A 15,635-nucleotide genomic window follows, 5' to 3' on the forward strand; every position below is an offset into this window, starting at 1 on the left:
ATGTACAAGTTCCCATTGCATGCCAAGTAAGCAAAAAATGAAGAAATCTTGCACTACCTAGTAAAGGCAGTAGGTGTCACTGTTATGCTAAAGATGCTAAGAGCAGAGCTGTTCTCACAAACCTGGGATTATGCACTTTAATTTCCAGAGATAAGGGAGACTATAACTGTGTTAAAGTGTGGCCGGGTCACCTTCATGTTCAGAACTGACTCAGACCAAAAGCACAGCCTATATTTCCTTTTGATATTTGGAACTCTCCACAATGTAGACCATTTTACTCTCCCAGATGAACCCCCCTTTTTAACCCGTATGGTCCTCCCTAGTATTCATAGGCAAGTCTGAACTCTCCTACCCCACATCTGCCAAATTAAATCCAGCTGGAATCTGGGAATGGCAATCCATGCCTAGAATGGAAGCACTTGGGAAGTGTAGACAGATCAGCCAGCCTAGCTAAACAGTCTGAGGCCAGCCTGGGCTACACAGGACCCTTGTGTCTAAAGAAATGTGTCTAAAGCAAACACACAAACACAAACCACAGGGAAACACAAAGTTTTTCCTCCAGAACTTTTTTTTTTAAGCACTTGTTCTTTTTTATTGTTATTATTTAATTTACTTTATTTTATGTACACTGGTTTGAGAGTGTCAGGCCTGGAGTTACAGACAGTTGTGAACTGCTATGTGGGTACCGGGAATTGAACTCAGGTCCTTAGGAAGAGCAAATAGTGCTCTTAACCACTGAGCCATCTCTCCAGCCCCTTTCCTCCAGAACTTAAGAGACCCCTCAAGCCCTTCACCAGCCCCTCTAACCCTGACTTTTCAACTTGCCTAGTCTGGATGTCACAACTCTAATCCATAAAAATACAGAAACTCTCATAAATACAAAGTGGAAACAAAAATAAATGATAGGAGATTTTCATTTTTTTCTAAGTCATTTTCTATATTTTCTACCATAAAAATGATTTTGATATAACGGAAAAATCCATATTCTTTTGAAGACTGTATCAGCTGGGGGAAAACAATTATTTCTAAAATGTTGAATTTTTTTTTTAATGTGGTCTCTGGGCTTAAACCCTCAATCTTCATCAATCACTTTGTCTGAGCCTCTAAAATTACCACAAACTCAGTGTGATCCTCATTTTGCTGCCTTTGATCTATCAACTTGCCCCCTCCCCTAAGCCTTCCTGCTCTGACCATTTACAGCCTCTCTGTCCTCAGCCAAGCAAGAAGCCCAAGCTTTCACAGGGCTGGAGAGACAGCTCAGCCAGTGGTGTGTGATGTCAGTTTTACTCGTCATTTGCCAATACAGTATCAGTTGAAAAGTGCATGTCTGGATTCGACAGGCCTGTGAACATGCCTGAGAGAGATTTTCTTAATTGGGTGAACTGACCCACCCTGAATTCTGAGCAGCACCATTTCATGGGCTAGGTCCAGGATTGAACGAAAAAAGGGAAAGCCAGCTGACCTGCATGCACAATTCATTACTTTTGGCTCCTGACTGAGAATATAAATCAACTAGCTCCTTCAAGTTCCTGACACCCTGCCTTCTTCCCAGTGATAAACTATAACCTGGAATTATGAACAAATAAACCTTTTATCCTTAAATTGCTTTTGTCAAAGTATTTTATCACAGCAGCTAAAATAAAACTAAGGCACCAGCATAAGTGTGACATGAAGACCAGAGTTCAGAATCCCACCATCTGTGTAAATGCCTATGCAGCAGTCCCTCTGTAATCCCAGACCAGCTGGCTGAGAGCAAATGCTTAGCTAGACAAGCTGGTCTGGTAGCTACGAGTTCAAGTGGCTCTATATCAGTATTTAAGGCGGGGACTGACTGAAGAAGACACCAGTGTCAGCCTTTGGCCTCCACATGCAAGCACCCACCTACACAGAAGCAGGCACACCTAATCAAACACACAATGCTCACACCCCAAGCATGAACAATGAAGACGACTTCCCAAACATCCACTACTCCCTGTCTCAGAAGAGGAGCAGTGGTACAGTATGGGAACTGACCTGCTTTAAAGTGATGAAACTGAAGAGCTTAAGATAGCCTGAATATAACTCCATTTTGAAATAAAGATCTTGACTGGGAACTGAATTCAGGTATCAGGAAATATCACAGAATGTACACCTGGCAGAAAACAAAGTTAACTCTCCTAGCAACACCCTCCAGGAAATATAACAGAATAAATGCTTCATAGAAAATAGAGACAAACTCCCTGGCAATAATCAATGGGAATTGGTTGAGAATCGGGCGGGAAAATTCTCCCCAATGTTTCAGATATGGTTTAGAAAAATAGCCATTGTGATTATATGCCTTAGCCATTGTGATTGTGTGCCTCAGAAAAGGTCACCCATCCCTGCTAAACTTCACCCAATTCTGTAACGCCAAGGCTTGTGCCCCCCCTGCTTTCTGCCATGGAAACCCCCGGCTCACAGACTTTCCCTTTAAAAATCCTGTTCACTCAGAGCTCAGGGTCCCACTTCTCTACTGCTGCACCAGTGAGACTTGGTTCCCGAGTTCAATCGCTCTCGTAATAAAGCTCTCTTGCAATTGCATGGAGTCATCTCCTGGTGGTCTCTGAGGGTCCAGTGAAACTGGCATAACAAAACCACCTGGCTTGAGGGGAACTAAATCCCCTTTGTCAATTATTTTGGCCAACTGTAGATACAAGGAGAGGTTTGCCAGAAATTTCTAGGAAAAAATTGCTTGCTTTTAAAAGAGTAAATTAGGATCACATTTTCCTGTCTGACATACCCCAATGGCTCTTTAGCAGCTTTCCTACAGCCCGTAGAGGTACAAGCCCTAGAAGAAAGGCAGTATGTCAATAGAATAAGAAAGATTCACTAGAACAATAAGAAAGGTGGTATGTCAACAGAACAATAAGAAAGATTCATACAGGCAGAAGAGATAGCTAAGGAGATAAAGAGTAGTAACTGCTTTACAGGAAACTAGAATTCAGTTTTCAGCACCCACAGAGGTCAGCTTAAAAGCATATATAACTCGATCTGATGCCCTCTTCTGGTCTGCGGGCACCAACATGGAGGCATGTGTGCATGCACACACGCACACACACAAATTCTTTGAAAAAAAAATTGGGGCTAGTGAGATAGGCTTAAAAGCACATATTGCTCTTCCAGGGACACATATGTACACACTAGATTAGAGGATTTAACACCCTCTTCTGGCTTCCATGTGTACCTGTACTCATATATGCTCATACATACAATTAGTCAAAAATAAAATGCTGAAAAAAAATTATTTTAAAAGTCACTAATGAGCCAGGCAGTGGTGGCACACTCCTTTAACCCTAGCACTCAGGAGGCAGAAGAAGGCAGATCTCTATGTTCCAGGCCAGCATGGCCTACAGAACAAGTTCTAGGATAGGGCTAAACAGAGAAACAAAACAAAAATAAACCAATAAAAGTCATTAATAATCTCCTATTGCCAATTCAACAACTGTTACTCCTTACTTAGCTAAACCTTTATACCTACCTATACTGTCCAACATATAAGCAACATGTAGCTGATTAAAATGGAATGAAACAAAAACTTCATTCCTCAAGTGATTGGTAAGTGCGGTGGTTTAACTAAGAATGGCTCCCAAAGGCTCATATATTTGAATGCATATTGACCAGAAAGTAGTTTTGAAAGGATTAGGATTAGAAGGTGTGGCCTTGTTGGAGGGGTATGTCACCAGGGGGTGGACTTTGAGGTGTCAAAAGCCCAAACCAGGCCCAGTCTCTCGGTTTGCCAAACTGGGATGTAGCTCTCAAGATACTTCTTTAGCACCTCACCTGCCTGCTACCATTCTCTCTGCCATGATGATACTGTAAGGAAGCCCCCAGTTAAACACTCTCCTTTACAAAAGTTGCCTTGGTCATGGTGTCCCCTCACAGCAATAGCGACTATGACAGTAACCTCGACCACCTAGGGCCCACTGTATCAAACACCGTGGATGACAGGGATGTCTTCTCATATACACCCCCCTTCCACGGTTCCCATGAATCTGCTCTGCTGGCTTCCACAGTACTCTTCCCTCTGGGGTCATTCCGTCTGCCTAAACGTGGCTATACTGGCCACATTTCCTTAACCCTTGAAAGTAAGCACGTTTCCAAGTTTAGCTCTTCTCTTTTCCCCCCCTGAGCAACCGCACTGCTAACTTTACCAGTTATACGTGGGCAAGTGAGTACCAAGTCCACCTGTATATACCCTTTTATGTGTTAGGAGATCAGAACCAGAGGCCTGCCTTCTGGCCTAACTCCTATTTTTGTCAGTGATGAAGAACAAGCTTCTTGCATGCTAGGCAAGTATTATGCTAATGAGCAGCTCTCCAGTCCTTCTTTTGCTTACTGACTATAGGACTTCAATCCTGACCGATCCTGAGTCCTGGTCCCTTCATTTGTAAGACAGGGATAACAAAATTTACTTTGAAGCTATCAAGGCAGTCGTTCTAAAATATAAGCTTCTTTGTACCTTTGTACCTGCTCAAACTCCTTGGTAACGTTTTTGGTTTTGTTTTGTTTTTTTTTTTTTAATTCATGTAGCCCAGGGTGGCCTTAAATTCCTGAATCATCCTGCATCTCTCTCCCAAGTTCTAGGATTACAAGTGAATACTACTATGCCCAGTTTAAATATCATTATTTCATTTTCTTTATAGCTATGTAAATTTCCATTGTGTGTGTGTTTGTGTGTGCAAGCACACAACTGACTCCATGATAAAAATACCATTTAGACTGTAAAACTCAGCATGTATACTGTACCATCTGCCAAAACAAAAACAAAGACCTAATCTGTGGAGTGCTGTTTGCCTGTCAAGCTGCTTTGTTATTGAGTATTCGACAAAAAAACATGTTTTCACACTGGCCTTCACCTTGAGGCAGAGATAAGAGGATGTTTTGCCAAGTTCCTTAAAACTTGTTTGTGTAACCTTGGATCATATTTGCTACAGGGAAGTAGTTTAAGAAAACAAGTTTGGCAGTTCCATGAACTTCTTGTATTGATGTGACTTGTTTTTGCTTTGCCTATAAAAAGGAATTGTGGAATAACCTCTCTGCTGCAGTTGTGCTGACAGCCCTCTGGAGCTGATCCCATATGTAGTGTGACTTGCTTTAATTATTTCAATCCTCACTCTCCAGTCAGGTACCGTTCGACTGCTGGTGGGCTCTGGCACTAAGCCATTAAAGTCTGGGATGTCTCTAAATTTTGCTTTTTGGCTTCTGTGGCTCTACTTCTACGTAACTGTTCTTATTAACTAAAGTATGCAAACCCAGGACATGGTTTTTGTGCCTACAAGCACAAGAAAGGCTCAGGGCTATCCTGGAATCTTGAACACCCAAGGTAGTTACTGGTTAGCTAATAAAGACTTTCTACTGGCTTAAATCCACATCCAAGCAGTCTTCTCTGGTAGACAGTCCACTTTTAACTGCTTAGCTATCTATCCAGCTCCTAAAAACATTCTTTTTTAATTAACTTACGCATTTTATTTATTGTTTGTTTGTTCATTTTTTTGGAACAAGGTCTATTTAACCTTGGCTGTTCTGAAACTCCATATGTAGACTAGGTAGGCTTTGAACTCAGAGATCATTCTGCTTTTGTTTCCCATGTGCTGGGATTGAATGTGTGGGCTACCATTCTCAGTCTACTCATTTTATGTTTGAATGTTTTGCCTACATATATGTGCACCATGTGCATGCTTGGTGTCTATGGAAGTAAAGGGGGGCACCAGAGCCCCTGAACTGAAATCATGGATGGTTGTGAACCACCATGTGGGTGCTGAGAATTGAACTCTGTAGGAACAAATGCTTTTGACTTTTGAGCCACCTATCTAGCCACAAATAGGTTATTCTTGGTTGATCTCTTGATTTTTTCTTTTTTGTCCTGAGACAGGGTTTCATTGTGTTGCCTTGGCTGTTCTAGACTTACTTTGTAGAACAGGCTGGCCTCAAACTCACAGCCATCTGCCTGCCTCTGCCTCCCTAAGTGTTGGGATTACAGGTGTGTGACACGGCACCCAGCAAGTGGGTTATTCTTATCCCACATTAAGTATATGTAACTCAGGCCAGGTCTACTGGCATATGCTTTTAAATTATGTGCATGTGTGTGTGTCTCTGTGCAGGTTATATACATGTGAGCACCAGGACCATAGAACCCTCCAGCTCCCTGGAACTGGAATTTGTGAGCTGGCAGCTACAGGTGCTGGCTCTCTACAAGAGCAATACAAGTTTTAACCATGAGCTATCTCTTTAGTCTGCACACATCTTTTAAAGAAATCGATATAAGCTGGGTGTGGTGGCTCACAGCTTTCATCCCAAAACTGAAGTTGTGGGCAGAAGCAGGCTCTGTGAGTTTGGGGCCAGACTGCTCTACATAGTGAGTTCCAGGAGAGCTATGTAGAAAACCGGTCTCAAACAAACAAATAAATGAATACTATTTTTATTACTGTGTGGATGTGATGATGTGCATGTTTAAGTACATATGTGCCATAGAGTGCATATGGAGGTCTTCTCTTTTTCCACTGTGAGATCCAGGGGTCAAATCCATTTATCGAACGTTCCCAAACGCTTGGAGATTATGGCCACAAGACAGTGATGACAGGGCAGCTAGAAGGAGCCGAAGTAGAATACATTCTTTCTACTGCTGACCTCAGGACTATGTGAGCAAGTTTTTATCTTATTTAAGTTACTGCTATTAGTCATTTACCATATTCCCTCTTACAATGTATACTATTTACATTATCATAAAAATAACATGTTTAATGTTTTTTTAAAGAAATGGTAAGGATAACAAGATGGCTCAGTGGGTAAGGGAGCCTGCTGCAGAGCATGATAAATTGACCCAAATTTAATCCCTGAGACCTGCATGGTGAAGGAGAAAGCAAACTTCAAAAGTTATCCTCTGACTACCACACAAATGCTACCTCCATACAAAATAAATAAATAAAAATGTGATAAAAAAAAAATTAAGGGTATGGCGGTAGACTCCTTTAAGTCCTAGCGCTTGGAAGATAGAGAAAGTGGATGTCTATAAATTAAAGGCCAATCTGGTTTACATAGTGAGTTCTAGGACAACCAGAGACATGTCAAAAAAAAAAAAAAAAACAAAACAAAAAAACAAAAAACAGGCACATGCCTTTAATCTCAGTACTCAGGAGGCAGAGGCAGATAGATCTCTGAGTTTGAGGCCAGCCTGGCCTATATATCAAACTCCAGGACAATACAGAGGGACTATGTCTTTAAATAAAACAAAAAAGAAAAACAGAGAAAGAAAGAAATGTTAAAAACAGCTAGTTCTATAGGAATATTTAACCTTGTTGCACATTTAAAAATTCCAATGTCAGGTCACATTCCAGAAAAATTCAGTAAAATATTAATTAATTTTAGTAGACTGGGCACAGTAGCGCAAGCTTGTAATACCAGCACTCAGGGAGAAAGATATAGGCAGATCTCTGTGAGTTCGAGGCTAGCTAGTCTACAAAGTGAGCCCAGGACAGCCAGAGCTACACAGAAAAACCCTGTCTCACAAAAACAGAAAACAAACAAAAAATTAATCTGATATTATTTTAAGACAGTGTCTGTGGTAGCTCAGATTGGGCAAGACCTGTCAGAGGCCCATGATGACCCTAAAACCCAATTTCCCCAATTCTATCTCTGGAGAGTCAATATGCCAGTTTATGTATTGCTAGCAATCAAATCCAGGTCTACATGCTAGATTGATACTCTCGAGACTCAACTACATCACCAACAAAAACTTTAATGGAAATCTCAGCAGGAAGGAGACGCATTATTTTAAAAATGTTTTTAGATTACTTTTTATGTGTATAACTGTTTTGTTTGCATATATGTATATGCAATATATGAATGCCTGGTGCATGAGGAGGTATGAAGAGGGTATCCTCTGGAACTAGAGTTAAAAATGGTTATAAGCTACCATGTGGGTACAGGGAATCAAATCTGGGTCCTCTGCAAGAACAGACGGTGTTCTTAACCACTGAGCCATCTTTCCAGCCCACGTAACTATTTTTTAAAGTTCCTCAGGGAGTCTGACACAGCCTACTCTGAGAATCACTGTTTCAAAGTGGGGAAGAAGAGGGGAACCTCCTGAAGAGAGGAGCCCTGTCTGAGTCATCTTCTACGTGTGAAGAAGTCAGTTATGTGCTCATCATTGTTTGTCAATAGACTGAGAAAACCCAAGGACTTAAAGGCCTCCCCATATAAGACACAGGATACACACCCAAACAGTATGGCTTACCTCGATAGCATAGCAGAAGTCAGCTCCTGCAGTAACTGCCATCATTGACAGGAGACCTGTGCCAGTGCCAATGTCAAGAACCAAGGCCTTCTGTCCTTTGTCTTTTACCCTACTCACAGCTGCCCGGATACCCTGGTAATATTTTATATTCTGAGAGAAAGGAAAAAATAACTGTCACGTCTCTTGTTATTATAAGTAAGTGAAAAGGTGCTCTATAGAACTGGGGTCATGGTTGGCAGCACCAGGTAAAGAAATGACCCTATGTCCTTTCTAAGCCCTAGAGGTCAGCACTTGCTAGCTAAGCTATACAGTTATAGGTTCCATGATCACCGAGTCAGCCTCCTGCCCTGTATTAAGTAATTCTCTCTGCCATACTCCTCTATTTCTGTTTAGGAATGCTGGCAAGACTGTAAACCATTGCTGCTAGGTATAGACAATAAAGAAATGAAGAGGATTAAAGGCAGGTAGGAGCAGGGAGAAAGTATGTTTGTTCTTCCTGTAGGAATGCAGTTCTGATCAGGTCCCTTTTAGAAATGGCGGCTGGTTCTAGGCCTTCTTCTCCCAGTGCCCACAAGCAGCCTCCTCTGGTGACTCAGAGCAGCACCAACCCCCAAGTACTGATCCATCTGAGAGGCGAAAGTGTCCGCCCACTGCCCTCCTTGCCAACTGGTACTTCTGTTAGTTCTAGCCCAGGATTTGTACCTGCAGCTAAGTTCGTTACATTCTCCCTGAATACCCCTCTAAACCTGGTTCTTCTGCAGTGCTCTGAACCACTGAGCTATCTCTATAATAAATAATTTTAACATTGTTTTCACATTTATGTATTTGTGTGGGCTGGGGAATGTACATGCATGCACATGTGCACACAATAGGACATATGTGTACATAAAAGACGATTCGTAGTAGTCAGTTCTCTCCTTCTACCATGCAGGTTCTAGGGACTGAACTGAGGCTGTCAGGTTTGGGTTTTGTTGTTGCTGTTGTTAGTTTATTTCTAAGTTTAGAATACCACATGTCGATTTCTCTTTCCAGTGCTGGGTGTCACCCAGGACCTCACATATGCTAGGTAAGTATTCTACTGAGCTATAAACCAGTCTCTAAAATGTGAAGAAATTAGGAATCTCATACATAATGGAAACATAAGTTACATATGCACCCTAAAAAAGTTCTCAACAATTTCTTAAAATGTCAAGCATACACTTACCAGGGGCTAGAACCATGGCTCATCAGTTAGAGCACTTATGACTTTTGTGGAAGACCTAATTTAATTGCTAGCATCCACATGGCAGCTCACACAGTCAGACTGTGGGCTGTCATGTAGAGGAATGAGAAGAGGCACTCAACAAAGTAAATGAGGGCTGAGCAAAATGATTTGCAGTTGGAAGATCAGTACAATCTTTTTTTTTTTCTTTCCTGAGACAGGGTTTTTCTGTGTAGCCTCAGCTGTCTTGGGCTCGATTTGTAGACTAGACTGGCCCCAAACTCACAGAAATCCGCCTGTCTCTGCCTCCTTGAGTGCTGGGATTAAAGGCATGCACCACCTCACCTGGCTAGATCAGTAGAATTTGATGTCAGGTTTCACGCTCACAAAAAAGAGGGAGCTACCTTTATGGCTTGGCTGACTGGAATGTCATTTGGCCAACTTCTCTCTGAAGTAAGAAAGACCCTTTTCTATATAGATCACATAAAATCAGAAAATCTCATAAATTCAATACTACAATAATAAGATGAGAATGTTATGTTACGCAAGCATGGAAATGACGGGCTCTAAGTAGTTTGATTTAATCATTTCAAAATGTGTGTATGCGTACATATGCACAAACACATTACATTGTACCAATAAACAGACAAGACATTTAACTGGTAATTAGACTGTATACAAGGGTAGCTATGCATATGCCTGCTTCCATGTGTGCCTATGCAGAAGACAGACAGTGGGCTTCTGTGGTATTTGAAACCATGTCTCTCAGAGACCATCAAGCAACTAGCTCAAGTAGGCTGGCTGGCCAGCACGCCCTCAGTCTGCTGTCTCTGCCACCCCTGCTAGGGTTAGACACTGCTATGTCCAGCTTTTACATAGGTACTAGGGATCCACATTCAGGGCCTTATGCTTTGAACACCAAGTATTTTATCCACCAAGCCATCTACGCAGCTCTTGCACCTTAATAAGGCTGAGGGGGAGAAAAACAGAGCCAGAGGCAAAACCCAACATCCATAAAGATTTTCTATTATACCAAACATCTCTCAGTATCACTGAACATCCTGATTCCTGAGGAGTTTCTGACCTTAAAAATCTAAGATTCCAAATACCACATCAAGATTATGGTTTCCACCAGTCATGGTTATGCACACCTTTAATCCCAGCACTCAAAAAGCAGGGAATGGTGGCATCTCCAAGCTGAAGGTCAGCCTGGCCTACTATAGGAAGTTCCTGGCTATCCAGGGCTAGCCAGTGAGACCCTGTCTTACAACATGACTTATTTTATACTTACTCTGTCTTTGTCATGCAGCATATCGGCATAGGATGACCTTAAAAGATAAAAACAGAAAAGGTAAGTCGGAAACCTTTGCTAATATAGATATGCATGAACAAAAAGCGTTCCCACCCATAAATGCAGTCCTCAATTGGATCCAACAAGTATGTTATCCACTTTGAAACACCTTTTAATTTAAAAAATTATTTTATTTTATGTGCATTGGTGTTTTGCCTGCATGTGTATCAGAGTAAGGGTGTCAGATCTTGGAGTTACAGACAGTTCTGAGTTGACTTGTGGTTGGTGGGAATTGAACTTGGGTTCCTGGAAGAGTCCTTAACCACTGAGTCATCTCACTAGCCCCCATTTTAAAATATTTTAATAGTCTGGTATTGTGGCTCAAGTCTGTAATCTCAAGTATTTCAAAACTGAGAAAAAGAATGAGTTTAAGACCAGTCTGGATTATATAGCAAAAAAAGTCTCAAAAAAAACCCAAAACTTTAAAAACTGGGCATGCTATCACTCACCTTTATTCCCAGGCCTTTGAAGGCGGAAGCATGTGGATCTCTGTGAGTTTGAGGCCAGCCTGGTCTACATAATGACACTTTGTCTCAAACAAAAAAAAAATAATAATAATAAACATATATATATATTATATTTGCCTCCTTGGGGCAGAGAATACATGCACCATGGTGCATGTGTGAAGGTCAGAAGACAGTTTTGTGGAAGTTGGTGCTCTCCTTCTACCATGTGAGTTCCAAGGACTGAGCTCAAGTCTTCAGGCTTGTCAGCAAGTACCTGTGCCCACTGAGCCATCTTGTCAGCCCTCAAAATTTATTTTAGTATGATCAGTAACTGCCATTCTCTGCTTTTGCAAAAAATCCACTCAGAGCAAATGTTCTTCTCAGACCCCAAAATGCTCTAGTAGTTACCCTAGAGGAGTAATTTGTGTCTATTTATGTGTGTGCTTCTGGAAGTCAAAGGACAATTTGCAAGAGTCAGTTTCTTCTTTACACATTTACATGTGCCCTGGGGATCGAGCTCAGGTTGTTAGTGTTGGTGGCAAACACCTTTAACCTGCTGACCCATTTTACTGGTCCACCATACTGAGCCTAAAACAGTAACCTATAACCATAAACATACTGATCATATTATAACACTCAATAATCACAACACAGGATGTAACTTTGAATAATACATGTGTACCTTAGAACTACCCCATCCATCCACACTAGAGAGAGGAACCTGGAAAGAGAGAGCATACAGCTGTTCTCCTTTCTAAAGAATGAAATCTCCCTGAGTATATGAGGGTCACCATGCTCAGAGGTTCATATCACATCAGGGGAAGCTGATTGGCTAAATACAGTAAGTACAGGGAAAGAAGTCATATCCATATTTTCTATTTGCCTCTGAACCACCTACAGTCCTTCCTGTGCTTGCATTATTCCCAAGTTTAGGAGGGGCTGGGGTTGCCACTCAGTGATAGAGTACTTACTTGCCTAGATGCTTTAAATGAGGATGAGAGTATAATCCTCAAAATCCTGACTTCAGTCTCTATTTGTCCCACTGTACTGATTAGTTTTTTTTGTTGTTGTTGTTGTTTTTGAGTCAGGGTCTCAACTCTGTAGCTCAACTGGCCTGGAACTCAATACTGAGTGTTCCTTGAAGAACTCTCTGTCTCCCAAGTGCTGGGACTAAAGGCATGTGCCACCTCACCCCAAACTGGACTAAAGGGATGGGCCACCATGCCCTGAACTGGACCGGTTAATTTTAACTGTCAACTTGATTATAAGCAAGAAGCACCTGAAAAGGAAACCTGAGTGAAGAATTATCTAGATTAGACTGGCCTCTGGATATTCTGCAGTTAAGAGAATTGGCTGCACTTCCAGAGGAAGGGTTTGATTCCCAACACCCACATTGTAGCTCACACTGTACTAGGGGGATCCGACAGCTTCTTCTGTCAAAAAGCCAATAATAGGTAGAAAGGTAGTTAGGTAGGTAGCCAGATCGTTAGATAAAACCAAAAACTATCACCTGAGTAGCTGCCCCTGAAGAATTTTTCTGATTGCCTTGGATGAGGTGGGAAGATGCACCCAGACTGTGGTGGCACAGTCTGGTAGCAGCCAAATGAAAAAAGGCAGCTCAGAAGGAAGTGTCCCCAAAGCCTGCTTGCTTGGCTTTCCTTCTTGCCAGTGAGTAAATTTGCTCTGTTGCTCCTGCTGCTGCTTCGTTCTCTGACAGCAAAGTTTCATGGTGGAACAGGCACCAGCCACTCTCCAAAAACTCTCTGGGTTCCAGGTGTCAGACTAGGACTGCCGAGGCACCACACCTTGTGGACTAAGTAATTATTGGTCATAGCCCCCCAACTAAGTGACAGCTGTTCTGGGGTTCTCTAGCTCCCGAGGTACCACAGTTAGGTGTGTCTTCCCACCTCAGCCAAGGCAATCAGGGGCAGCAACTAGGGGTTTCTAATTATGACAAGTTAAAGTTAAAACCAACCATAACAAACAGGCAGCCAGGCCCAGTTGGATTGTCTACAGGTAATTTTCATCAATTTCCAGCTTACTCTACTAGTACTTCCTTTTGTAAAAAAAAAAAAAACACATTTCACGAGATTTCTGAAACAAAGTGGCATAATTATACACTTGCTTTTTTTCAATGTAATATATTGTGACGATCACTCTACCAATGGAGAATGGAATGAAAATAAAGAGCTTTTGATTTTCCCAATTGCATTGTGGTCCTCTATATAGATAGACCACAGGTTTGCCTAATAATGTTGATAGACATGTTATTTTCAATGTTTTGCTATTTCTGACCGAGAATAAAACCAACCAAGCTAAGAATAAAGAAAAATACATTTATTTGGTGCTAATTAGAATTGCAACCTCAGATAAATTCATGCAATGCTGAAAAAGTGCTCCCTACCCACTTTGTATGCTGTGTGAACATTCATGTATGTATGAGTACACAAGCATATGTGTATGAGTAAACCTGTGAGGGTAAGTGCCCACAAAGTCCAGAAAGGGGCATCAGATCTTCCGGAACTAGTTATAGGAGGTTGAGTTGCCCACCCTCCTAAGTGCTGAGCCATCTCTCAGGTCCCGACCTGCTTTTTAAAAGACATGTCCACTCACCTCTCAGCACTCCACTGACCACCACCGGCTCACGGCTGTTGCTATGGTCATCAGCATTCAGGACTTCTTAGTAGAGGGACCCTAATAGTTTATTCTACCGTCCCTAAGCTCCCCTTCTCTTTCCATCCTAACTTTCCTTCTGGTTCTATTTCTGCCTCCTCAGCTAATCCTGTTTTTACATTTCATAACCTCTTTCACTAAGATGCTGCAATGTCTCTCAATTTCAACTTTACCAAGTTCTTCAAATTCTGTGTCTTAAGACTCATGTTTCTTTCTACCTATTAGCATTGAATGAATGTCCCAGCCTTAACACCTCATGTTCCATTTTCCCCATGATTGTGTTATTTACTGGAAAAACCTGTTTCTGGCCTAGCACACACCTTTAATCCAAGAGCTTTCTGCTTGAATATTGTGAACAGGATTAAATAAAGTCAACCCATAGGTCAAGAGGTAGAACAAACAACCAGTTGACAGTGAGTGAACACAGGATTATTAAGAAAAAAAAAAAAACATAAAAAGAGCAAGTCAGAAGGATGACAGAGATACACAAGATGTAAAAGGGAGGGACGATGCATTTGAGGGTTTTTTGAGATGGGATGGAAGAGGTAGATTCCTTCTGGGAAGTCAGCTTTCACCCCAGAATCTGAGTTTTTATTTGTAAAATCAAATGACTAAGATTTTTGTTAAAAACATCTATCTAGCCAGTCACTCTAAGCAGGAGAAATCTTGGTGCTTCTTGACCTTTGCCCCTCCTACTGCGTACAGTCAGTTACCAAACTCAAGCTCCTCCAAACTGTCTCACACCCTCTGCCTCCCCTTTAGGATTACAGTCGCCACCACCGTCCTTTCTCTCCAGCCCACTTTGTAAACTGCTTTCAACAAGGTTCTCATCTCAGCAGCTCAGAAAACAGTCTCCAGAGTCTTCTCCAAAACTTAACACCGCTGAGCCCTGCACACCTGCGGTCTGAGAAGCAGTCCTTGTTACCTGGCAATTTCCTGGTGGTAATCATAGTGTTCATCCTCCTCCAGCCATTCCAGGGATCCTGTGGTTGGATTGGCACGACCACAGAAAACCTTCATGGTGCCAACTGGCTCTTCAATGTTTGCACAGAAACTCAGCCTTGTCAACTGATTTCTTAGAAACAGATCTGGATATCAGAAACCTAGTCAATTATAATGCCTACAAAGGAGGCAAAGAGACAAGAAAACAAAAAGGAAAAAAGAATCAAGAAACAGACAGAAATGTCAAAATCACTTAAAAATTTTTAGTAATGATGACACAAACCTTCAATATCAACTCTGGGGAGTCAGACACAGGTGGATCTCTGTTAAGTACAAAGTCAGCATGGTCTACACAGCGTGTTCTATACCAGTAAGAACTACACAGTGATAGCCTGTCTCAAAAAATCTTAATCAGCTTTTTAATATTTCTAGCAAGAGTGATTTCATTTTATACACAGCACATACCACTAAAAACTATAATAAAAACCAGCTGTGGTAGCACATATCTACAATCTCAGCACTTAGGAAGCTGAGATTCCGAAGTATGATCTGAAGTTTGATGCCAGCCTGGACTACGGTGTGAGAGTGTCATATAACAAGAACAAAATACAAGAACGTATTGGTGCACGACTTTGATTCCAGCCCTAGGAAGGCAGAAGCAGGAGGATCTCTATGAGTTCCTTGACTGTCTGAACTACACAATGAGATCATATCTTAAGAAAAAGCAGAGAAAAAAAAATAACATAGTAAATATATAATGCTATCTGGAAA

The 15,635-nt window shown here is 41.6% G+C and overlaps 1 protein-coding gene across 2 annotated transcripts in view; it reads right to left on the bottom strand.

Annotated features, from left to right (window-relative positions):
* The window catches only part of Prmt7 (protein arginine methyltransferase 7), a 48,436-nt gene that overhangs the window by 31,961 nt on the left and 840 nt on the right, over nt 1-15,635 (bottom strand). The window contains exons 1-4 of one of the 2 annotated variants that reach the window (XM_060392033.1): nt 15,148-15,287; nt 14,848-15,042; nt 10,744-10,780; nt 8,252-8,401 (exon numbers count right to left, since the gene is read on the bottom strand). In XM_060392033.1, the coding sequence (XP_060248016.1) occupies nt 8,252-8,401; nt 10,744-10,780; nt 14,848-14,942 (282 nt within the window). In that variant the 5' untranslated portion in view covers nt 14,943-15,042; nt 15,148-15,287. Of the gene's footprint in view, nt 1-8,251; nt 8,402-10,743; nt 10,781-14,847; nt 15,043-15,147; nt 15,288-15,635 lie in introns of those variants that run through there. The other variant, XM_021632353.2, reaches the window with a different exon arrangement.

Source organism: Meriones unguiculatus, chromosome 10 (assembly GCF_030254825.1).
Source record: "Meriones unguiculatus strain TT.TT164.6M chromosome 10, Bangor_MerUng_6.1, whole genome shotgun sequence".
Taxonomy (NCBI): domain Eukaryota; kingdom Metazoa; phylum Chordata; class Mammalia; order Rodentia; family Muridae; genus Meriones; species Meriones unguiculatus.